A 23,870-nucleotide genomic window follows, 5' to 3' on the forward strand; every position below is an offset into this window, starting at 1 on the left:
GTTCCAAGGAAATTGAAGGAGCCCAAAATGCCCTCTGCCTCTGATTAGAAACAAAAATATTCTGGTGTGATGCAACAGAGCTCTCACCCGAAGCTTGAGTATTGAAAACCTTCTCTCCCTCCTTCAGATTTACTGAAAACTGGTTTAGTTTGGGGCTTTTTTGCAATCCCATATTCAGCAGTTCTGCACAAAATCAGGACATTTCCTGATTTGAAGACTCCAGGATGAAACACTCCTCACTCAACAAACTGGAAAGGAAATCCAATTTACAAAGATTCTGCATTTTGAGAAGCGAGCTGAAACATTCTGTTTCTTTACAGATTCCAGTTCTACAGGGAAGCCATGCCATTTCCAATGCATTGGAAATATACCTAAGTCCCATTAACCATGGATGAAATGGAATTAATTTTAACTGGTAGAAATTCAAGGTGGCTTTTTTCAGGGAAATCTTTGCACAGAATCTAGCTCAGTGGAAAAAAAAAAAAAAAAAAGGAAGAAAAGGGGGTTGGGGGGGTATTAATCCCTCTACTATCATACATACCTAAAATATAGAGTGTATGTTCTCCTGTGTTATGTCTGTTCAAGGTAGAACACCGCTCCCAAAATTTTTTAACTGTAACATTTCTGACACGAGAAAAATAGAGCAGATGTACTTAAAATAAAAAGCATGCACTCACAAATCTTTCACTATTTCTCAGGCAAGATGTCTTATAACACCTAATACAAGATCCAATCACTAAAGGCACAATAAAAGCTTGTCTAACACTCTGGAATCCAACACTTTGAAGACTTTGAAACTGAAAATAAAGGGCAAAACACATAAAAATTATCTATATACTTTTCATATTTTAAGTTCTATGGAACCAAAATCCAGTGATCATCCATTATACCATTATTCCTTATCACTCTGAATCTCAAATGAAAAGTTTCTACACAAAATATATAGGAATAAATTAAAGTCTGTCATGCCCACAAGATGATTATCTAAATCTTATTTGAACAAGTTACTTTCTACCTTTCTACCTTTCCAAAACTGTGTTGAAAGCCTCTCATGCCTTCCTATCAAGCACAAAAAATGACTTTTTGAAGCTGTGCAGACTTCTGTGAGATGAGGATTACATACTATCAATTAGTATTGTTTTGTGCTGAATACACACAATTTCAAGAGCTGATTACAAACCATTATTTGCTTCTATAGTGTTCTGGGAAACAAAACACCTCATTCTATTTAGTGTCACATACAAAGATGATGGATACAGCTCAGTGACTTTCAGAGATCTGACTGTGTGTGTTAAAATTACCAACAAACTGAGTTTTCAGGTGAATTTTCTTTAATGCCATATGCTGTAGAATTTTGAATTATGAAGCAAATGCATTCTTTTTTGATTTCTGTCTGGAAGATATAAAGGCAGGTCTCCATATCAGTGAGATAGCAATTAGATGGGGAATATACACATGATACTTTTTGGGAACACATGGATTGTATTTTTCTTTTCACAAGTCTCCTCTGAGTGTTAGAAGCAAACTCCATTACTAATGTCATAGGAATGCTACTGTTTAATCCAGTAAATACCACACTGCTAAAATAACTCCTCTTGAATTTTTAAAAAATATTCCTTGAACAGAAATTGAAGCTGCCTCTGCAGAAGCATAACTTTTTTGCATTTTTGCAAAATGTTGGCTCCTTCTAAAATGGATGTATGCTTGCACGCTATGGCTGAAATGCTACCATGGTCACAGAAATACCACGAAACTTATTTTATGGATATAAATCACATTTTATTTTCATGTGGCACTTTCACTGACAAGGAAACATGAATTTTATGTTTTAAGAACAATTCTTCAAAACATGAATTTTATGTTTTAGGAACAATTCTTCACCTTATGAAGAATTGATAATGTAATGATGTAATGATGCACATACACCTATATGCAACATTTCTGTCCATCTTCTACTTATTTTATAAGGCATCTAACAAAAAAGAAATAATTAAATGCTTTTATATAGAAAGAGAAGCATTCTTATGTATCCCCTTTCTTTCCAAACTCTTATTACCACCTGCATTTATACATTGAAATGCTTCTGGTAAATAGCAAGAGAATGGAGTTTTTTTCTTCTTTAAACTATAAGAAGCCTCAATAGGAGCTGCAGATCAGAGGGAAGCACTCAATATTCGATGGTTCAGACAAATGTGTATTTTTTTTATGTGCAACACACATAAAAAGATGCCAGCAGCCATCAGGCATCAACTCACAAGCGTGCAAAAGATCAGGGCTACATCAGAAGCAGTCTCCCGATGATCCTTTTGCATCCTGAAACTCCTTTTTAAGAAGCACTTTTTGGTTCATTCTGTGCACACATGCAGGATTTCTCATAGTCTGTACAAACAACCTGGGCAATTCTATTTTAAAAGCTGTGCTGTAGGTGTTTAACTAGGAGGAATCAGTTTGTAATTGTACACAATAATGTAGATGTCTGTACAGCATGTAGTGACAAGAGAAGGAATGGCTTCAAACTGAAAATTTTAGACTCAGTAGTAGGAAAACATTTTTTTTGAGGGTGGTGAGGCAGTGGGACAGTGGATGCCTGATCCCTGGTGTTCCAGGCCAGGTTGGATGGAGCTTGGAGCACCGTGGTCTAGTGAAGTTCCCTTCCCTATCTTGGTGGGGTTGGAATTAGATGATCTTGAAGGTCCCTTCCACTGCAAACTATTCTATGATTTTAAATACAACCTCTATAATGTACACTACATAGAACATATGTAAGCTAGCCAGCTGTCAGGAGCAGCCGGACAAACTTTCGGGGAGCTAAGAGAACATAAATTAGTGTTTTTCCTAATAGGCTTCTGACGTTGGCACCTGTGCTTCAGTGCAGATGAGACAACCATTTAACACGTACACACAAGCATTCATTCCAAATCAAACTCACATGCAAGGAAAGGGAAAAAAAAATAAAATAAAAGCGGCAGGAACTCTCCAGAGGCCGAGCATTCCCCCACAGCCGCGGCCCCACTCACGGCCGGGCCCAGCTCCGGCGGTTCCACGGCCCCGCAGCAGCGCCTGCGCGGCCGCCCGCCCGCTCTCGCCGGCCCCCGAAGCTTCGTGAAGATTCCGGAAGGCTCCGGCCGGCTCTTTCCGCCGCCGGAGCCGCCCCGCCCCCGGTGCTGCTGCCCGGCTTCCTTCCTTCCTTCCCTCTTCCTTCCGCCGTGTTCCAGCGGGCTCGGCTCTCCCGGGCGGCGGGGCAGGAGGTGCCGTGGCCATGTCGCTGCTCTGCTACAACCGGGGCTGCGGCCAGCGCTTCGACCCCGAGAACAACACGGAGGGTGAGGGCGGCGGAGGGGCCGGGGCGCGGTGCCTCCCTGGCTGCCGGAGCGGGGGCGGCCCCGGGGCTCTGCGGGGCGGTGTGAGCCCGTCCCGCCCGGGCCCGGGCCCCGCGGCGCTGCGGGGCTCTCAGCCGGCCCCGGGTGCGGCTGCCCCGGGGACACGCGTGTGGGGCCGGGGCAGGCACGGCGCTGTCATGTGTGCCAAAGGCTCTCTAGGCCAGCGTAGGCTTCTCTGCTCAGGGCCTCTGTGGGTGTTGCATTTATCGCAGTTACCAGCGGGTTTTTGGTTTTTAGATTGGTTGGCTGGTTGGTTTGGTTTTTGTTTTGTTTTGTTTTGTTTTGTTTTTTTAATTCAAGTGTGTGTATTTGCAGCAGGTAATTAAATGTGCCTGAATTGCACACGTGTGCCTGCTCTTCTAAGTGCCTTGAGCGCTTGCAGTGCTTCTGTGTTTGCTGGGAATGCTAGGGAAGTGTATTTAAAGCTCTGTCGTTTGGGGTTTCATAATTCCGCAGAGGTGCAGAAGGGTGAGTTGAGTTTCAGAAGGCTCGCCCTCACCTGGTTTATAGAGTAACTGTGTTGGTTGAATTTCTAGAATCCTCTCTTTGTGTTAATTTAATTTTAGGGACCCCCCCAGGGGTAGAAGTAGGCTGACATGTTCTAGCTTGTGCATTTTTCGTGGTTTAGAACCGTGGCAATAAAGAGTGTTTATTTTTCTGAGCTACATCGTTTTGCATAGAGAGGGGCAACATATTGAGTAGGATTTGCTAATGTGAGTAACAGCAGAAGTGGGCACAGTTGTGGAATGCTTACATTTAGTGTTCTCTTCCACCACCATCCTCTACACCCCTTTTCCCCAAAAGGCAAACCAGATATTGTTTAAAAAAAAGAAATCCTATTAGGACTTTGTGACCTGCTGTGCTCCTTATAAAAGTAACACTTCTTTACAGTTTGTGATCAAGCTGTAGTAAACTAGGTCAGGTTGGCATGGCCATATGCTAGCTCTGTGGTGCTTGGGTTGGGGAAAACAATTTCATAGCATGCAGTTTGTTTCAGTAAGTGGCTAGAACATGTAGTGGAATCTCTGTGTCCTAGATGAAGCATTTCTGAAGGTAAATGAAATTATTCGCAGATCACTGCAGAGAACCCAGTTTTGCATATGGGTGACCCCTACAAATTTCTACTTTGACATTTAATGAAAGGACTAATGAAGTGCTTTAATAAGGATGCAGGCAGTAAGGTGATAGTAGTGCATGGTAGGATCAGTTTGACTATGAAATTGACATCAAAAAAGCTCCAAACAAACAAAAACCTGAAAAATTATGGTACTTGTGTCTCCAAAAATTATCTGAGGGTTAGAGAAAACAGCTTTGACATAGTTTTGTCTTCCTGGTAAAGGAAAGGTATTAACAGCAGTGGAGAGGTAACTTGTTTGTTTGTTTGTTTTCAGTGAAAGTGTAGAATAGCAACCAAAAGCTGCAGCAATCTGATCTCATATGAATCAGAACTAGGATATGCTTATCTGCTTGTATCCTAATTTTCTGTTGGGCTCAGTGTGAGCACAGATGGGCTGGTGTTTTACTGTCCTCTGGCAGGCACAATGGTCAGACTGCTCAGTGGTCAGATCCCGCTGGCTCTGCTGAGGCACTGCAGGGCTCCTTCTCCTGGCATCTCCTCTCCTGGAGCACGCAGGGCTCTCAGGAGGCAGCAGCCAAGTGGGCTGTCATTTGCTCCACCTGGTACCTACTGCAGGGCAGGCTCCAGGGAGAGGGGAAAAAGGATTGCACTTGGCCAGATGGACCACCAGGCACTTGTCTGTGTCTTCCTTGAGGTAGAGCATAGCCACCCCTGAGTTAGTTGATTTTGTGATGGTTCTGGTCTCTAAAATGGTAGCTGTTACTTACAGCATCTCTAGTGAATAATTAGAAATACTCATTTAAGTCTTCTGACTCAGAAATAATCTTTGCTACAAAACAGAGCTTATTTTTACTCTCATGGTACTTATAATGATATGTTTTCATACTTTTGGAAAAGAATAACCTTTGCTTTTATTTTTATTTGATTTAACAGTGAAGTCCTGGTCTCTCTGCAAACTAACCACCTTTTTCTTTTTAATTTTCCTGTAAGGTTTACCAGCATTAGTTTTCATCCTGAAACTGAAGGAACTGATAGAGGTTTATGGATGTATTTGTAAGCCTTGCTGGAGGACTAATGTCCCAAAATATGTGCATTTTGAGTTAAAGTGGGAACTGATGTCCCTCAGACTCTATTAGTGCTTTAAACATAGGCCTGAATATAAAATCAAAGAAAATTATACTAAATGAGGTTTCTTTAAAAATCTACATATTTATAAAAAAGATAAAACCATTTGGGTTGGGGTTTTTGCCTATTAAATATCTGTAGGCATATTGTTCTTTATCACTTTTTTTTTTTTTTGCTTCCTATTATGGGCATTGTTACTGTTTGTGTCACTTAATTTTAAGTGTTTCCAATTTTGCTTTAAAGGCTAAAAGATAGTGCTTAGAGTCAAGCCAGTAAAATACTGTCCATGCAGTAAATGGCAGTGCGAAGTTATATACTCAGAGCAGTTTTATTACATTTTAAAGGAATACAAGTAAAAGAGAACAGCTGTGTAATGTTGATAAACATTTGTGAATACAAACACTTTCATTAATGGAGGTTGTGTTCCAGTGTAGTGTTTGTACAGAATCTATTAGTAATAAATAGTATTGATGCATCAAAACTGCCTGTGTGTGGAAGACTAACCTTTGGGTTCAAATCCTTAGGTGGCTTAGGATACTACAAACATTGAAAAAAAACCAAGGTAATTACAGTTCAAATCATGAACTCACGATTTGCATCAAGAGACTTTTTTAACAGAATACTTCTCAACAGAAAGCTCTGATCCAGTTCAAATAGATGTATTTGAAGTGATAAATCAGTGTTTTCTGTCCGTCAGGTAGCCATAGGGTCACCTTCTTACTTCTGCAAAATTACCAGTAAGGCCTGATTGCTGATGGAGGCCAGGGATGATCCACAGAGAGTTTCCTTGTTCCACGTGGAAATAGTAGTTTGTCTTAGATACCTGCTTTCTAGTTTGTGTAGTATAATCCTTAAGAAGAAAGAAGACCTCATTATTTATGTTTAATATATGCACTCAGATAGCTTTTTTGGAGGAATCTGGATTTTTCTGAGTAATGATGTGCCCTCAGGGAGGTGGGGCAGCTCATGGCATACATTAATTGTGAATGTGGCATTTTTGCTGGGTTTGTAATCATATGAATAAATATTCTTGGTGTGCCTCAATATTAACAATAATCATTGTCTTCTAGGTTCATGCACATACCATCCAGGTGTGCCTGTTTTTCATGATGCTCTCAAAGTAAGTATGCAACTGTCCTTTTAAGTATTATCTATTATCTGCTTGGTTTTTCATCTTTTTAATTTCAGATCTTTCAGTGTTGAGAAACTGATGTTCTGCCTATCATGAACAACCCCATGAAATTAGAAAAGCACAGTTACTAATTCCTGAAAAAGAAATTAAAAACTCCACTCATATGGTCTAAATGCCGTGCAAGTCTAGATGACTGTTTCCTGTTGATTAACTGACTTTAGGTCTCTCAGCAGTTTAATTAGGTCCTCTAAATAGGACTGTGGAGCCATTGAGAGGTTTCATACTCTTTTTAAATTAATTAACCTGCTTGGAATTCAGAGCAGCTGCTTGTGGTCTAATGTGGCCAGGATACTAATGTGTATGTGACATTTGTCTGCTGTAAAAAACAGTCATGTTCATTTAATCAGCCAAATGAGGATGTTGGTTAAATTTGGATTGGTCACCCATGCCTCTTATGCACCTGCCCAGGATTCTTGGGCTCCATCTTCAGTGAAGAATTAAATATACCTGTGATGGTATATCACAGTGCTTAGGCTGATGGCACAGCCCATCCTTGGTTTTGTGCTAAACTGTTTTCCCTCTTCAAGGATCTACTGGATGCATACAAAGTGCTTACAGGGAATCATTTCTGACATAACTGCTGAAACAGTGCTGGAAATCATTCTAATAATTTAATTGTAGTCAAAAATCTGGTGTCCAAAAATGGAGCCTGACACTTTATTGATACTGATGTAGCCTAAGTGACTTTTCTTAGAACACTTAACTGCTGTTTAGCTGAGCTTTGAGGGAGTGAGTGGGGTTTTTTTCCTTGGTACTTAAGAACTACTTCTACTGGAAGTGCATCTCATCTCAACAATGTGGTGTCTTTTGGCCTTGTGAAAGCTTCTGCATTTGTGCTGGGCAGTGTGTTTGTTGTGAGCTGTTGCTTATGTTGCAGTACCTGACTCTGGAATCAGCCATCGTGTTTCACTGGCAAATTGGGGCAAATACTCTTAGATCAAATACTTTACAGTTGCTTAGACAATGGTAAATTTTTTTGTACAAAATTACAGCTGTACTCAGAGCACAGTACAAAAATCTTCTACATAATTATGAAGGGAGAAGTTATTCAGTTAGCTCAAAAACTTATGTTTACTCCCTCTTTCTCTTACATACTCACCGTTTACAAACAAGTACCACTTTCCCCCTTCTCCTTATCCTGCCTCTTGCCTTTTAATTAAAAATTTATCATAATTGCAAATGAGCGGTTTTCTTCGTGCTATGAGTTCTAGATAATCTAGGTGGGCAGGATGAACCTTTTGTCTCCTCAATTGTGGAAATAGTTTATATTTTGAGGGTATTTTAGAACCACCTACCTAAAACCCATTGTGTTGCACCACTTAAGCTTTCAAAGCAGTGGTGCATTAGTCAGTCTGTTGCCTCTAATAAGCTTCTTTGAGTTCTAAGATATATTATTCACAGTGGCAAGGCAATTTGCTCTAAAGTTGAATTTCTGGTTTATATAATAAAAAGTGCTCTTGATTGATGTAGTTGGATAGCTGTGCAATGCACATATCCAATTCTGTTGGTGGGAAATAAGAAATTGAAAGATCTGAGTGGTGCTCAAGAAAAAGAAAAAAAAATCCCTCTCATTTTTGGAAGAAGGCCTTGAACATTGAGTCACGGATGAGCCTGGTCTCAGGTGTAGTCTTTGTTTTGCTTATGTGTTACTTAATAGATGAAGTAGCATTTCTGTTTTCCGTTGCACAGAGTTGGCTCCTAACTTGTCATGGAAGTATTGCCTCACATTTATTGAACTTTCTGATTAAGGCAGCACCAGCAAACTAGAAAACTTCTCTGACTTTTAAAAATGCAGATGATACTATTGTCCACAGTAGGGAAGGAAACAATTGCTAATTTTGATATGCCACATCTTTTAAAGAAATATAATAAATATTTTGCTTTTTTAAAGCTGTTGTCAAGTTCAGTAGTCATGCCTATGTTGTTTCTCTTCCAAAATGTTTATAGGGTTGGTCATGTTGTAAGAGGAGAACAACAGACTTTTCTGACTTCTTAAGCATTGTGGTATGTACTCATGATTCTTTACAATTTCTATACTTGTCAAGTGACAGTGATTAATATTAAATGGTGCATGTGCTTACATGTTTTAAATTAGCCTAATTCTGTTGAAACTGTCTTAATTCTTATATCCTCTTTTTTTTTTCATATAATGCTGAAGTCAAAGCTCATTTTCAAGCTTTGTTAGAATTATCAAAATAGGTTTGGATAGAACTGCTTGCTAATAAAAAGGGTGGTCAGCATCTATTGCCTCTTTCCTTGACTACAGAAAGTATGCATTTTTCTTTTAACTTATATCGAAAATGAGACTATTTTCCACTTTAGTGGTAGGGTTTCCTTTGCAGCCAGTGTTAAGAGTGGGCCACAGGAAAAGATGGAGCTGAAGAAATGAGTCAAGAAGACTTGTTGCAGTTTTTGTTAATTTTTCATGCGAATGAACTACGCTGCATTTATATATAAATAAAAACATATGCTTTCCACAATAGGGCTGTACAAAGGGTTTCCATAACAGCGAGAAACCTCCTGAGCCTGTTAAACCAGAAGTCAAAACTACCTCTGAGCGAAAGGAGCTAGCTGAACTGAAACCCAAATTTCAAGAACACATAATTCAGGCACCAAAACCATTGGAAACAATTAAGAGACCAAGGTACGGTATATGGAACTTTAAGGTTTTCCAAATTTGTAGTCAGTTGGCCAGGTTAAAGCTTGCTTGGTTATTCAGTGTTGTACATTTCATGAAATTCTGAAATTAACCTTAGAAGACCATGGTTTTGGTAGAAGTGATGTTGTTATCTTGAGCTTCAAAATACGAGAAAAGAATTCTGTTATGACAAAGAAGTACTTGATCTTTCAACACAAGAAGCAAAAATTGAAGTCTATAACCTCATAGCTTAAAATGCCACTAGAAACTGTGTTAAGTGTTTTAAACAGTAATAAAAATATTTTTTGAATGCTTGTATTTCAATTCCTTAGTATCTCTGATTTATTTTTATTTTTGTAGAATATATAGGATTTCCAGTTGAAAGCCAAGACTGCCTTCTAAGTTTCTAGTCTGTTTTTTCATAAACAGTTCAGATTGGCATTTACAAGTGTAGTTTGTTTCTTGAAGGGAGGTTTGAAAGGAAGAGCTTGTAGGAAGATTAAAAGTTACTACTTTGTCTTCTTTAAATTCTTTCTTACGAAGTAAGTTGACACTAATACATGGATTTTTTTAGCCCAGATGAGCCAATGACAAATTTGCAGCTGAAAGTGTCAGCTTCCTTGAAACAAGCTCTCGATAAACTGAAACTGTCATCAGAAAATGAAGGGAGAAAAGGTAAGGAGACAGGGAGATTAAGTAGGTATGTGATGCTAAGTGTCACAAAAATAAATGCTGATCTTGTCATTTCTGAAGTGATAGTTTCCTGTAATTATGTTCTTTTTCTTAATAATCTGAAATACCTTCCAGTCCAGGAAATGATTATTGAAGTTCAGATGTGGGTAACATGGGAGACTTGGTTGTCAGGAGCAGTTCACTGTCGTTAGCATTATTTGAACTGTGTCTTTGCTAAGATTTTGTGGTTAGAATGGATGTAATGGGAACATCCATTTCTGAATGTGTGACTGACAGAGTTACCAAGAAATGAACTTTACTCCCTATTATTGCAGAGACAGTATAATATAAAGCCTTCATAAATTGGTGAAATTCCTTAGAAGACTAGTCGGTTCTCTCTTGTCTGTTTTTCCTCTTTCTTCTTCCCACATTTTATTTGGAATTTGGTTCCAGAATTACACTGCTCCTTAGGTAACTTTATAATTTCAACCTATGCTTGTGGCTATTTTATGCTCTTTTGTTCTTGTGCCAAGCTAATTTAGCTCTTCTTTCTCCATGGTATCCAAATTATTTCCTTGTGTGTATTTATAGACAGCAGTTGAAGCCTTTTACATTCTTAGTTTTACAAAACTGAACTAGGTGAATGATTGTTCTCTTCCCCTGTGATTGTAATGATCCTCTTAATCTTTTTTTATTTACCCCACTTAAAATGTGTAAAGATACAGAGCCTAGAATTTGATGCATAGGTAATACAGCATTTGGAATTTTTCTCTCTGCCTCTCTAGCAGATTTTACTGTCAGGCAGAAAATAGAATCTTGAAGAGGAAGATTTTTCTAATCTCCTCCTTGCTCATTTTAGTCCATAATAAAAGCAAAGTGTTCAGTCAATTATTCAATTCATTTGCTATTTTCTCTAATAATCTGTTTACAGAGGAAGATAGTGATGAAATCAAGATTGGGACGGCATGTAAAAATGCAGGCTGTTCAAAAGTAAGTGGTTCAGTTGTACTCTAAATGCCGCTGCTCAGCTATTAAGTGAGCAGTTTTGGTTTTTTGTGTGCTACAAGTTAATTTGGAATGGCATAAAGTCCATTGGGTTTAACAAATGCATATTTGATAACATACTTTAGTATGAACAAATGTGAGTTGTTCACAGAAAGTTAAAGATTTTTTTTCTTAAACTTGTCATGAACTTCTAATTAGTAAGCTTGTCAAATCCATGGTACTGAGGTGTTTCAACTTAACATAATAAATATAGTGTTGGTGAGAGGTGGCTTACTGATAACACTTGGGTTGCTCTTGATAATGTGTATAGATAAGAAGTATCTACAGATCTTAACAGTTAATGCTTCCTGCAAGAAGAATTAAAAAGTCAGTGTTTTAACACTTCTAGTACCAAAATTAGTCATTATATTATGTAGTCATTTTAAGTGAAAGTTACACTGACAGGCTTGTTTTGTGCAAAATGGGACAGTAAAATTTAAATAGCTATTTTACCTGGCAGATTTTGCATTATCTACTGAAGCTCTGGTGGGAGAACTTTGGCAGTCTTTGTGTTGGGAAGAACTGATCTGATATTCTGTGGCTAAGTTGTATATTGTTTATTTTACTTTCTATAGAGAATCCATGTGTTTTATGAATGACAAATTTAATTTATTTTCAAGTTAAGTTCTTGTTTTCTCTGAATGCTCAGAGTATTTTAAAGACAAAAATCTCTATGAGGATCTGCAGTAACCTTTGTGAGCATAGGTGGTGTCACCACTGATGTGTGCCATTGAATTAATATAAAGTACAGCTTCTTAGCAGTGCCAGAGAACCTTCTGTGAAGGAAGGTTGAACACTTACTTTGAAAAGCTAGAACAAGCCATTAAATCTAGAGTATTTACCCAAAAGCTTTGTCATACTTTGGTGATTATTTCTGGTTTTTGTTGTGTTTTATTTTATTCCTTGCTCCAAATCCTGTAGCAGTAATACACTTTAAATGCTTTGTCCCACCAGACATACGAAGGACCACACAGCACAGAAGAAGTATGTATATACCATTCTGGTGTACCTATTTTCCATGAAGGGTTAGTATTCAGCTAACTTCCATTTTTGTACCTGTGTTCTGTGAAGGGTTAGTATTCAGTTAACTTCAGGTTTTTTTAACTAGTTTATTGTGTATTCTTGCTTTCTTTGTAAATGTTGTCTTGATTTATTCTCTATTCCCTCTTCTGTCAAAAATGACAATGCTTGAAAAGAGTATATGGAAGTAACAGTAATACTGCATAAAGGAAAGAGCTTAAATGTTCACTGTAAATAGTGTCCTAAATATTGTTTGTTAATTACTTTGCAAACTTTCAAGGATGAAGTATTGGAGCTGTTGTAAAAGAAAAACTTCTGACTTCAATACATTTTTAGCTCAAGAAGGCTGCACAAGAGGAACACACATATGGACTAAAAAGGATGCAGTAAGTAGCATTAGGATTGCATTCTGTAACTGGCTATTCTGAATTTTGAATACTAAAATGTAGTTTGTAGCTTGATTGAATTATTATTGTAGCTGAGCTATTACAGATCACCACCTTTGACATAAGGTGGAGGATACATAATGTACATAGCAGGAAAACTGAGACATGGAGTGTGAAGTAGTCTGTGGTACAGGAGTACTTGACTCTTTAAGAATATTGTATTTGGTCACATGATGGATGCAGGTGAACAAAAAGTTCTTGTTATGAATATGTTGTCTGTTGCTGAGGCAAAAAGGGTTTGACACTGCAAACATCAGGAATGTTTAACGAAAGAAAATAAAGATACGTTATAAGGAGTGTAGTTTCATTACTTCATTCCAGAGCAATTACTTCATAAATCCTTTACTTCTTTTAAATCTTACAATTGCTGCTTGCTTTGAATATTTATATTTTTGTTCAAAAATTATTTGCAAGGGCAGAAAGTAGGGATTAAAAAAAGTTGAAATGGTGAGTCTAAAGCAGGAGACTGTAGAAAAAGACTAAAAAATTTATCCACATTTAAAGAATCCATGAGTATATTAATTGTATGTGTATTGAGATAATGGGCTTCTATCCAACAAAGGGTTTTTCTACATTAGCTTTTTGTTTTTATTTTGAGGGCTTTTTTCACAGTTTACTTACTTTTTCTGCATCAGAGAACAGAGAGTAATACTTTTTTTTGCAGGACTATGAAGCATTCTTGGAGTCATGGCATTCTTTTCTGTGTTCAGTTCCTTTTTATAACCTGCTGGTTAACTGTAGTCTTGGAGAGGAAGTTGATCCACCAAGTAACGTTTTTTTGTTGTAGTTTGTTTGAGAGGGAGATACTGAAATTCTTAGTAAAAAGAATTGCAAGTGGAGTCTCCTGTGAAGATGAAATACAGTCCTTTATTAGCTATGCTAATTAGCTATTAAAAAAGTTCTGGGTGTTTATGCTGTTAATCTTGTAAAAAAATATTCAAATGTAATTCTAAGTCTTTTTTTTCCTGTACTTTTTTCCTTATATAGGGTACTAAAGTAGTTCCATGCAGGCATGATTGGCACCAGACTGGAGGAGAAGTGACTGTTTCTGTATATGCTAAAAACTCTGTCCCTGATCTGAGCTATGTAGAAGCTAATAGCACAATGGTAAGCCTCTACCAAGTTCAGCAACTTGAACCTAGGAAAATCTGCTCAGTTTTATTTACAAGGCAGAGATAGCATAAGACTCTTTTTTGAGTAACTGCTTTTTCTTGGCATTTGTGTTTGCTCAAGTATGTATAGCTTTTTTCTCCCTTCTGTTTGGACATCTGCACTTTAATGTGTGGGGTTTTTTTAAAGCTGCAATAAAGTATGCAAAAAAAATCTTTGATTTGACTTCCATAATTAAAATTCAAGCATGATGGGTTTGCATCACCATATGTATAAATATAGTCATCATTTACTTGTATTTGACTTAATGTAATTTGATATCATTCTTCATTGTTGTTTCACATTGTTGTCTTCATGCTGTCTCACAGCTACTAATATTAAACAGGTGTTAAAATGTCTCTCTGATTTCTTAATCTAAAATGATAAGATACCAGTGGTCACTGTTGATTGCAACTGTATCATAATTATTAAAATAGATACCCATCTCTATTTCAGAGCGACAATTTTATCACTTTGGTCATTGTAGGATCCAAGTCCTAAAGTGGTATATTCTGTTAAAGCATTCTCAAGGTGTCAGATGTTTTACTGCCATGACAAACTTTTCTTTTGTTTTGTTTTTTTTTTCCTGTTTAGGTAAATATCCATATTGTATTTGAAGGAGAAAAGGAGTTTCATCGTAGTGTGAAGTTATGGGGAGTAAGTATAAAAATATTTTTTCTATTAAAAAGAAGCAAACAAAAAAATCTAACAAAAAACCCCAGAAGGAAACCTAAGCATAAGCCATTAGCTTCTTCTCTTTCAAGATGGTTTGGTTTTCCTCATTACTCTGTTTTTCGAAAGAATTTCTGTTGCATGACATTGAGTAATTACATTTAAATTCTGAATAAAATGACCCTGGAGATCCAGTGTGACATCATAATGGGCACTGCTTTGTACAGAAAGTGGCCTTCCAAGGTCCTTTCTGATCTCAGCGCCATGGTAGTGGTATTGCAGAAAATCCTTGGTTATGTATGTTAGCCAATGTATATTAGATATGCATCAGCATATGTTTATGCCATAAACATTCCAAAGCTTGGGAATGGGAAACCGTCTTGATTTTTCAAGATATTAGAGGGATCTTCATCTACTTAAACATCTACTGAAATTTAGTGATGAGGTACTCCCTAACTTAAATCCCCGGTGTCTGTTAAATTAAAGCATGAAATACCTTTACTGTTCTAGGTGATCGATGTAAAGAGGAGTTACGTGAACATGACTGCTACAAAGATTGAGCTCACTATGAGAAAAGCAGAGCCCCTGCTATGGGCCAGTCTGGAGTTACCAGTATCCAACACACAACCAAAACAGGAGAGTTCGGATCAATAACAGTTCCAAGAGACGAGTTATTTCCCATAATGAAGTGGTGACTTGCTACTGTAATGAAATATTTAACTTTTATATAGATTTCTTTTTTTTAATGCTAGTTCATCTGTTCCCTTCTAGAAAGAAATTGACGCACAGCAAATGGGGGTGTAAACTTGAAAGGGTAACAGTTATTTCTGCTCTTGCTCCCATGGATATGTTTATGCTAGATGCGATGTCTCCATGGGAATTTAGCGTAAAACAGCTATTGCCCTTTGCTTGCAACCTTCCCTTCCATGCACTGACTATCCCAGTAGATGTGCTCTCTGTTCACAGTGAGTGTCTTTGTTTTTCAGCTGTTCTGTTTAGACTGGATGCGTTTGGTAGCCTGTGTTAAATTCAACACTGTTATGAAGCTTACAGTAACGCAGATCCAAAAATCTGAGATTGAACTGATTGGCATGTAATTCTACATCTAGAGTAAAAGGTTACATAAACAGAAATAGGAAGTTGTACTCTTGTAGAGTTTCGTGTTCTGAAACGAAGATTTCTTTCAATACCTGTTGGCTTATGTAGGAATGAAATGAATGGTGTTATTCCAAGGATTTCAGTACTTGCTGGCTCCTGCTGTCTTTCATGTATCAAAGCAGATCAGGTTAAAATTTTAAAAAAGGTGGCAAGAAGGGATTTTTTTTTTTACTCTTTAACGTTTGCTATTTCAGTAGTTAAATATAAAAGCAAATGGACAGTGAAATGGCTGTATAACTTAGCATTTCAGCTGTGAAGAGTATGCAAACAGCAAACTATTGTAAAATTACCAAAGTGCTGTATATATTTGGCAGCCTTTAGAATGTATAGTCTGTCCTATTTTACAACATTGAAAATCTCAAGACTCTTCTCAAAGTAGATGGATATGTGTAGTAGGAGAAGCCAGGACACACTGTAGGTGTCTTGGTAAAACAATTTCCATATAGATATGTGTATCTCTTGACTCTGAGGATGGTCATCTAAGAACTGCAGTTATATACAGGGCAAAACTTAGGAGAAACAACATGCTTTACAATCTCTGTCTCATATTGTAATTGTACCTTTGACTCAAAATACTTTGAAAGAATACTGTATCTTTTGAGCAGGCTGTAATTAGAAGTCAAGACCTTAGTTTTGTTTTCAGTTCATCAGTAAAGGTGTGTGGCTGAAAACAGGATAGCTGTAAAAATGTGATTTTTTTTTTTTTTTTTTTTTTTTTTTTTTAATCCAGGCAGCAACACACACAGTAACATTACTTTCTATTTCTGGTTGGAATAGTTTCTTAAATTTGGCTTACAGCTGAAATAAAAATATTTTCCTATTAAAGTAATAAAAAATGCACACCATTTATTGTGCCTACTCCCGTATACGTAAACAAAAGGGTTTGTGGATTGTTAAATACGTGGATGCTCATCTATCAGCCTTGGCAGACCTGGAATAGTGTCAGGAGAAACACAGGGTGTAGTAAAGGCATTATGAAGTGAAATACAGATTTCTGAGAATCTTGCTGTTTTACAGAGGTATGATTTGACTCTAACAGTACTTGAAATCCTACTTCATGCTTAAAGTAGTAGGAAATACATTACCAAAGAAACCATCCCTGAACACCAAGAAGGTAACACTTTCTTTTTGGTGATACAAATATATATATATGTATGTACACATACATAAAATTGTTTTGGTGCTTTACTACCTTAATTTCAAGATCCTTTGTCTTCAATTACTTAGTTTGAGCATGGTTGTATGGTCCTTTGGGCCCTTTTAAAAAATTTCAGCTCTAAGTTCTGCTGTATAGATTCTGTTAACCTCTAATAATGCCTTTTTTTTCCTCTTTCTTTTTGAAATCTGAAAATGTCAGGTACTGCAAAGTGACAGGGTACAAGCTTATAAAATACATGCCTGCCAGGTGGTCCTCTGAAAATTGAACAGATGTTGCTTGATGTGTTCTGAACCAACAAGTGGAGCACTTATTAGTGTGACACTGAGAACATCAGTGGATGAAAAATTCTAGATAGCTGTAGCTACTAGCATGCCATCTGTGTTTGTGGGTGCAGAACTCTGAACTTGGACAGCAAAATTAGTAGTGCTTAAATGCCAGGATAAAGTTCTTGTTTAACAAGCAAGTTCAAATGTGTCTATCCATATGGATATATAAATATCCTAAATATGTTAAAAAAATATGCGAAACATATTTTCTCTTAATTTGCATCCTCATGTGCATTAGGTTTTTGTAATGTAAAACCTATTTTAAAGAACTACATGGAAAATGGAATTCCTTGGGAAAACAATTTCTGTTTTTCAGTAAGTCGTATTCTGCCTTAGTGCACTAACAAATGGAGAGAAATGTGGATGAATGGGCCATCACATGTGAATGCTGCAGGCTTTGGGATCCTGTAACTACTAGTTACATTCTTTCAAACTATGTTCTGCTGGTAGCTTAGTCACCTTGGCCATAAGTGGGAGAAAGCTCCTGTGAACACAGTCCCCAAGTTTTGCTTTTGCTTTTTTTTTTTTATTCCTCCCACTCTTCTCCTGTTGTTCATGCTTTGAGAACAAAGCTAAAGATACATCAGGTGTTCTATAATGACTCCTCCCATCAGTGGCAAAACAACCACTTTTAAAGCTTACCTGTTTAAAAAAGCAAGCAAACAAATTAAAGAACCCATGAAAACCCCACCAGCTTTGGTCAGGCAAGAAGGTATAGATTGTACAATAACAGCATACTTTCGGTGGCCTGGGATGCTTTTCAAAATAAAAGTATAAACATTCAGATGGCCTTGACTGCCATAAGCTGTCTCTTTAACTGCAGCAATTCTTAGCAGTTTTTTATAACCATATGTCTGCATCTATCCTGAAGCTGCGAGAGCTGTATCACTCACTGAATTTGTGTGTTTTGAGAATTTGCTCACACCAAGCTTCAACACACCAAGGGTCGTTCCTGGTGTTTCATGCAATGACATCTTGACATGCATAGTGGTAGCAGACACTTTGATGGAATATTGGCTTGGCTGTAACTTTTATTAGTGTGGAGAGAAGGTAAGGCCAACTGTCATGTGCTAAACCAATCATGATGGATACTTTCCCAAAAGCAAGATTTGTCAAGTAAGCAAAGTGATATTTGATCACAGGCATTCACCTGTCTAATAATATGACACTATATTGCAAACCAGTATAAACAGGAATACTCAGTGTCAAATTCATCCTTTTTTCATGCTCTTGGATGTTGTGCTGTATTTATCAAATTAAGTTGATACAATTTAACTATATTTTTATAAATAAGTGTTTAAGAGCTGTAGTGTGTTTCAGTATGGGTTGTTTATGTGTTACACAAGCATGTTACCTGAGTCAGAGCTTACTGTCCAGGTGCATGTATAATTTCACCTTCACGATCTCTTTAAAATACAAAAAATTGCATGGGTATAAAAGTTTATGACAGAAATCTTTATCTTTTCCCTCGTGTATAAGCCCATTTTCCTATTTAACATATTTCCTATCTAACATTGCATCCCAGGTGAAAAGTGATAGAGGATGAGAGGAAACAGCCTCAAGTTGTGCTGGGGGGATTTAGATTGGATTTTAAGAAAAACAGTTTTCATGGAAGGGGTTGTCAGGCATTAGAACAAGCTGCCCAGGGAAGCAGTGCAGTCACCATGCCTGGAGGTGTTTTAAAAAACATGGGTGTGGCACTTAAGGACATGAGTTAATGGTGAACATGGTGGTGGTGCTACCTTGTGGTTGGTGATCTTAGAGGTTTTTCCAATCTTAACAATTCTATGGTCATGTATCTGTAACAACATTTCTTGGAGGAATTGAAATTTATGTGAAATGCTAATACATTGCTAAGCACAGGGCTGATCAGCTACTTTGACTCCTAGGTGCTGATACAACTTGACAGAAAAATCTTCCATTGGATGGTATTCTGGATTGTGTACATTATCAAGTCACCATTTCAGTAGTTTAGGAATTAGTTTTACTAGGAATTTTTTCCTTGGGAAAAAAATATACCTATTCTACAAATGATCCATTTTTGGCTTGCATTCTTTAAACATGGCATGAGTATTGATTAAATACTGTATCTGTTAATGATTGGTCTTTCCCGATTTGCTGCTAATTTTTTTTTACTTCTGTTCAGGAAGGAGATCCTTTTTAAAGTAATGAGTTATGTGTCTGGAACACTGTTTAAGGGTGGTAATAATTTTGCCATTATAAGAGTCTTGAATTACAGTTGAAGAGGAGATGACTTTTCGCATGGCTGTTTGATTCTGCACATTCACAAAACTTACAGGCAGAAATTAATCTCGTGTCTTCATGCTCTAGTTTTTTTCTAAATGTATCCAATAAAATTCTTATTACATGCTGGCTGCATTTGGGGTTTGTGTTTGACTGCTTTTGTTATGGGTGTGAACTTCCCTGTTAGTTTGCAGCATGGTTGTTGAAGTAAAATGTAAGTGGACGTTTTCCACATGTAAGTCTAAATAGGAGGGAAACTGCATCGCCAAGGGGTTTTTCCCACCTGTTGTTCCTTTCTTTGTTTGGTGCTTTCTAAAGCTACAGCCCAGTCAGGATATGAGTTTTGCAGAAATCTGAGAGTGGTTATTGAGATGGGGGCCTGTCTCATTCACAGAAATAGTTCAGGTCCAAGACTTTTGAGCTGTTGCAAACTTAACAGAAGTGGAATAATTCCAGATATAGTAGCTGTTTCTAAAGTTGCTGAGGGTACTGTTGCTTTGATTTTTTTTTTCTGGTTTCTTAGGAGAAGAAGATTAACTTTCCAAAACTTCTGGCATTCACTCAATGTAGAAAAGGGTTCACCTCTTGAAGCCTGATATCTTCTGTGGTAATAAATACTTGCGCTTTTCCCAAAGTTTGTGTAGATGTTTTGACCAGAGAGTAACCAAAGTATTGTCACAGACATTACAAACTAATCCACAGTCAAATGAGTGTTAAGCAAAAAATTAAGCATCCTTTTGAATAAAATATTTTTGTTACCTGCTAGAAACAAGTATTTGAAGAATTAGTTCCTTGTTAAATTTTAAAGCTGCATTGCAACAAAATTCATTTAGAGCTACCTAGAGGCAGATCTTTTACATTACAATGATCTATGAAATATTTTTAGTCCAGAAACCTTGTTCTCTGAAATGTGATTTAAACCTATGATAAATACTGATACTGCAATATTATTACTGAATTCCATGCTTGGGAAAAGACTAACCTAATATACTTCTAGCCTAATGTGTTTAACCTAATTTGTTCCTCCTTAATTGGAAATCAGGCTTGTGTATAACAAGGCGGAGTTAATGCAGTGTGCTTCTATACCCCAAGGGGCTTAATTTAGGGGGTTTTTTTAAGGGAATGCCTGGTAATCAGGTTATATCATTATGTACATAACCCAAATTTTAAACATTCTGCTCATAGTGAAAGCAGTTAACATTTTGAGTGTCAACTCATGTTCAAAGCCTACAGTAAAGAGGTAGTTTAAGTTCTTTAACTGCAGCTTTGTGAACTGGAAGCTTGTTTGCTCTGCTGTTACCAGAGTTTTACTTTACTGGATAACTTAAGTGGGATGCTTGTGCTTTGCAAGAGCAATTAACAGCTGTAAAGAAGAGAAGGTTGGTACGATAAATGGAGGATATTGAAATGTAGGTGAAAATAAGTTTTAAAGAAAAAGATTGTCACATGTTTGTTATTGAAAAATAATTCAGAGAAGACATGCTAAGGATGATGCAAATGAAAACTCCCAACAGCTGAACTTAACAGTGTTTTATACTTTTCTCACATACCTTTGTAAGGGTTCACCTACTTGCTGTGAGATCACAGTGACATTGGTCAGTGCTTGTTTTGCTCAACAACAAGCTCAACATGTGTATTTATAATTAAACAGCTGTGTTGGCTCACATTGCCTGAAGACTTGGGTACAGTTGGGACTTGCACAGTGAAAAGTGCCCAAAGGTTCAGTGTGGTTTAGTGGTAATACCCAAATGCTGAGCACATAATTCTTAAGCTAAACCATGTGTAATTTTAGTGAGTTTCTGCTTTTCACAATTGTATTATATAATGCACATATGTTTTACCTTAAACTGCCCCATAAGGGTACTTCAGTAAGCGTAATAACTATTCAGGAGTGTATTGCAACCTGTGGTGTTGTACATCCTCCCTTTTCCTCCATGCATTGCAGATGTTCTTCACTAAAGTTTGAAGTATAGTTTTGTGCAGACTGAGCAGTAGCTTTTAGAGAGCTGAAAGATTTTGCCAGAGGTTCTCCATATTCTAGTAATTGTGTTTTAGTACAAAACAGTGTAATGCTGCCTGAGAGGCAAGTGCCAAGTCCTGCAGTCGCACTCTGAATCCTATACAAATATCCGGTCCTCAGGCAGGTTGTTTTTTATCAGACTACAGATAACAAGAATGGTGTTTGCAAAACCAAACTCCTGTCTGGCTGACTTGGGTGAGCAGAGATGGTTTGAAAATACAGAAAGAAAAGCCGTGTTAATTTCATCCATTTCTCAGGTTTACCAGGACTGGACACTTAAGTGTGCATATGACTATGGATAAATAGCTGTGCTTAATGATTTTTCTTTAAAAAACTTGGGACCCTCCCCCACGTAGTCCCCAGATGCCAATCTCTGCTGACAGTCCAATGAACACAGGATTCCTGTGGCTGGTAGCGTGGCAGAAGCTTCATTCCAGCTCTGCAGGGTTCCAGAACCTGCCAGGCTTGCTTTGTCTGATCTTCTTTTAACCTGCCTGCAGCTTTGTTCTGGCTTGTTTGGCTGTTAAAACTTTTCCCATGTCCAGGTGGCTCTTGTCTTACTTGTTTCTCATTCTGTAGTTCCTTGTTATAGATATATTTTTTTTTTAATAACTACTAGAACTAAAGCAAGTTTACTGTGTAGAGCAACATACTGCTGACTCTAGTGCCCTGTTGCAGAGGGATACATGCAGGGGCCTTGAAAACTGAGGCATGGGATGTGGTGTAGAGGACTACTTATATGGGATGATTGGAGAAGGGGCACTGCTGGATAATGGAGATCCCAGGAAGAGAAATAGCTTATAAATATAACTGCTTTTCCATTGAAAGGTTTGTACTATAATTTCTTTTTTTTCTTTAATAATAGAAATTAATCATTCTTCAATCACACAGTTAAGATTTCCAGCATTCCAACAACGACCCTGTCTTTAGTTACAAAGTGTATTTCTTTCTGCTTGTAATAAGATTGGCAGGATGCTTATGTGTGACTCTTCTGCCATGGCAGTGGACAGCCCTATCACTGCTGTCAGTACCCACACTCCTGTAAGGGTAGTGCCAGGATAATATGGTGTGTGCTGCAAACTGAGGAGAGCTTTAGTGCAGGCAGGTGCTGTCCAGGCATGCAGGCTCTGGTGGAGAATATGGAAATATGGCTTAGGAGACAGAGCTGAGAACACAAAAGCAATGCTTCAGTAGGGGGGTGGTGGTTGCAGAAATATCTGAAGGGATGAGTGACCTCAGATCTAAATCTTTCAGTGCTCAGTGTTCACAGCTGGCCGTGTTTCCTCTGCCTGGACTCCTGCTTCTTACGGGTTACATAAGGGTGTGTTGTCACAACCGTCACTGTGTCCAGCAACTGTGACTTGGGTTTCCTTCTAACAGTACAGCCATGTTTGGAAGTAGTATGGATGGCAGCATCAGGAACATGTCAGCTGCACTGTCAGCAGGCTAGCAAAGCACATCTGGGGAAGGTGCCATGTAAACTTAGCAAGTCTATTCTTATCCGATACCCTGCTGTGAAATGTTTTTCTATTATTGCCTCTCCTGTTCTTTCCCTTAATGAAAGGTTGGAACATGTTTGGAGTTTAATTGAACCAGGTCCAGCTCCTCCTGCATGAGGTGCCTAACAAAGCACTCTTACTCCTCCTAGATTCCTTGAGCTCCCTGAGCTGAAGAAGATGTTTAAGGGTGCAGCATCCATCAGGAGAAGCACTGTTGATGCTGACAGAAGCATCCTTGACCTTATAGATTCTAACTGGCACAAGTCTCAGTGGTGTAATGGGAGCAATCTTTTACCTTAACAAAGACTACTTGCTAAATTCAGCTCCTGCTGGTTTCTCTAAGGACACTTTATATGAGCAGGTGCTGTTCTTTGAGGAACAGAACACTTTGGTTCTGCTCTGAACAGCAGAAGCAAGATTTCTGCATTTCATTTAATTAGTGTTATCTTCTCTGCTCTGCCATAGGGAAGTTCCTGATGTTCACCATAAGTCAGCTTTTTCAGTAGCACTGTTAACTGTACACTGAAATCCTATGAATAAAACTAGGGGAATTTAGAGAGGAAAAAACAGGTCATGCATGTCCAATTTCTGCCAGCTGCAGAGAGGGATCCCCAGAGGAGTCTGACAGAGTGTCACCTGAAGATTCCAGCACCTAAGGTTACAGATTTCTTTCCAAAGTCAAGGCAAAGGTATTTCAACCATAAGAGAATCTCAATCATAGGATCAAAGGTTTGGGTTGAAAGGGATCTTTAAAGGCTATCCAGTCCAATCCCATTGCCATCTTCAGCTAGATCAGGTTATTCAGAGCTCTGATCCTGCATGTTTCCAGGGATGGGGTGTCTACCATCAATCTGGGCGACTTGTTCTGGTATTTCCACACCTGCATTGTAAAAATCCAACTTATATCTAATCTAAATTGACTCTTCTCCAGTTTAAGATTATTACCTCATGGACTAATGCAACAGGTCCTGCTAAAAAGTTTGTTTCCAAGCTGAAATAAACTTCCAGGCACTTCCCTTTGGAACTGATTTTCTAAAGAGGAAATTGA

General features: G+C 37.9%; 1 protein-coding gene across 1 annotated transcript; it reads left to right on the forward strand.

Moving 5' to 3' along the window:
- Window positions 1-3,132: 3,132 nt before the first annotated feature.
- CHORDC1 (cysteine and histidine rich domain containing 1) lies at window positions 3,133-19,438 on the forward strand. Its single transcript, XM_071432798.1, has 11 exons — window positions 3,133-3,323; window positions 6,654-6,703; window positions 8,723-8,779; window positions 9,259-9,419; window positions 9,988-10,088; window positions 11,017-11,075; window positions 12,084-12,154; window positions 12,430-12,535; window positions 13,583-13,702; window positions 14,339-14,401; window positions 14,927-19,438. The coding sequence occupies exons 1-11, from the start codon at window positions 3,260-3,262 to the stop codon at window positions 15,068-15,070; spliced, it is 996 nt and encodes a 331-aa protein (XP_071288899.1). The 5' UTR covers window positions 3,133-3,259; the 3' UTR covers window positions 15,071-19,438.
- Window positions 19,439-23,870: the final 4,432 nt, after the last annotated feature.

The sequence above is a fragment of the Agelaius tricolor genome, unplaced genomic scaffold, assembly GCF_023055355.1.
Source record: "Agelaius tricolor isolate 1412-34295 unplaced genomic scaffold, bAgeTri1.0.p SCAF_9, whole genome shotgun sequence".
Taxonomy (NCBI): domain Eukaryota; kingdom Metazoa; phylum Chordata; class Aves; order Passeriformes; family Icteridae; genus Agelaius; species Agelaius tricolor.

Excerpts from the sequence above, each read along its gene's own strand:
- CHORDC1 (XM_071432798.1), top strand. The coding sequence starts at position 3,260 with ATGTCGCTGCTCTGCTACAACCGGGGCTGCGGCCAGCGCTTCGACCCC. Across the intron at positions 8,780-9,258 it reads CTGACTTCTTAAGCATTGTG|GGCTGTACAAAGGGTTTCCA; the intron begins GTATGTACTCAT and ends TTTCCACAATAG. Across the intron at positions 12,536-13,582 it reads TATGGACTAAAAAGGATGCA|GGTACTAAAGTAGTTCCATG; the intron begins GTAAGTAGCATT and ends TTCCTTATATAG.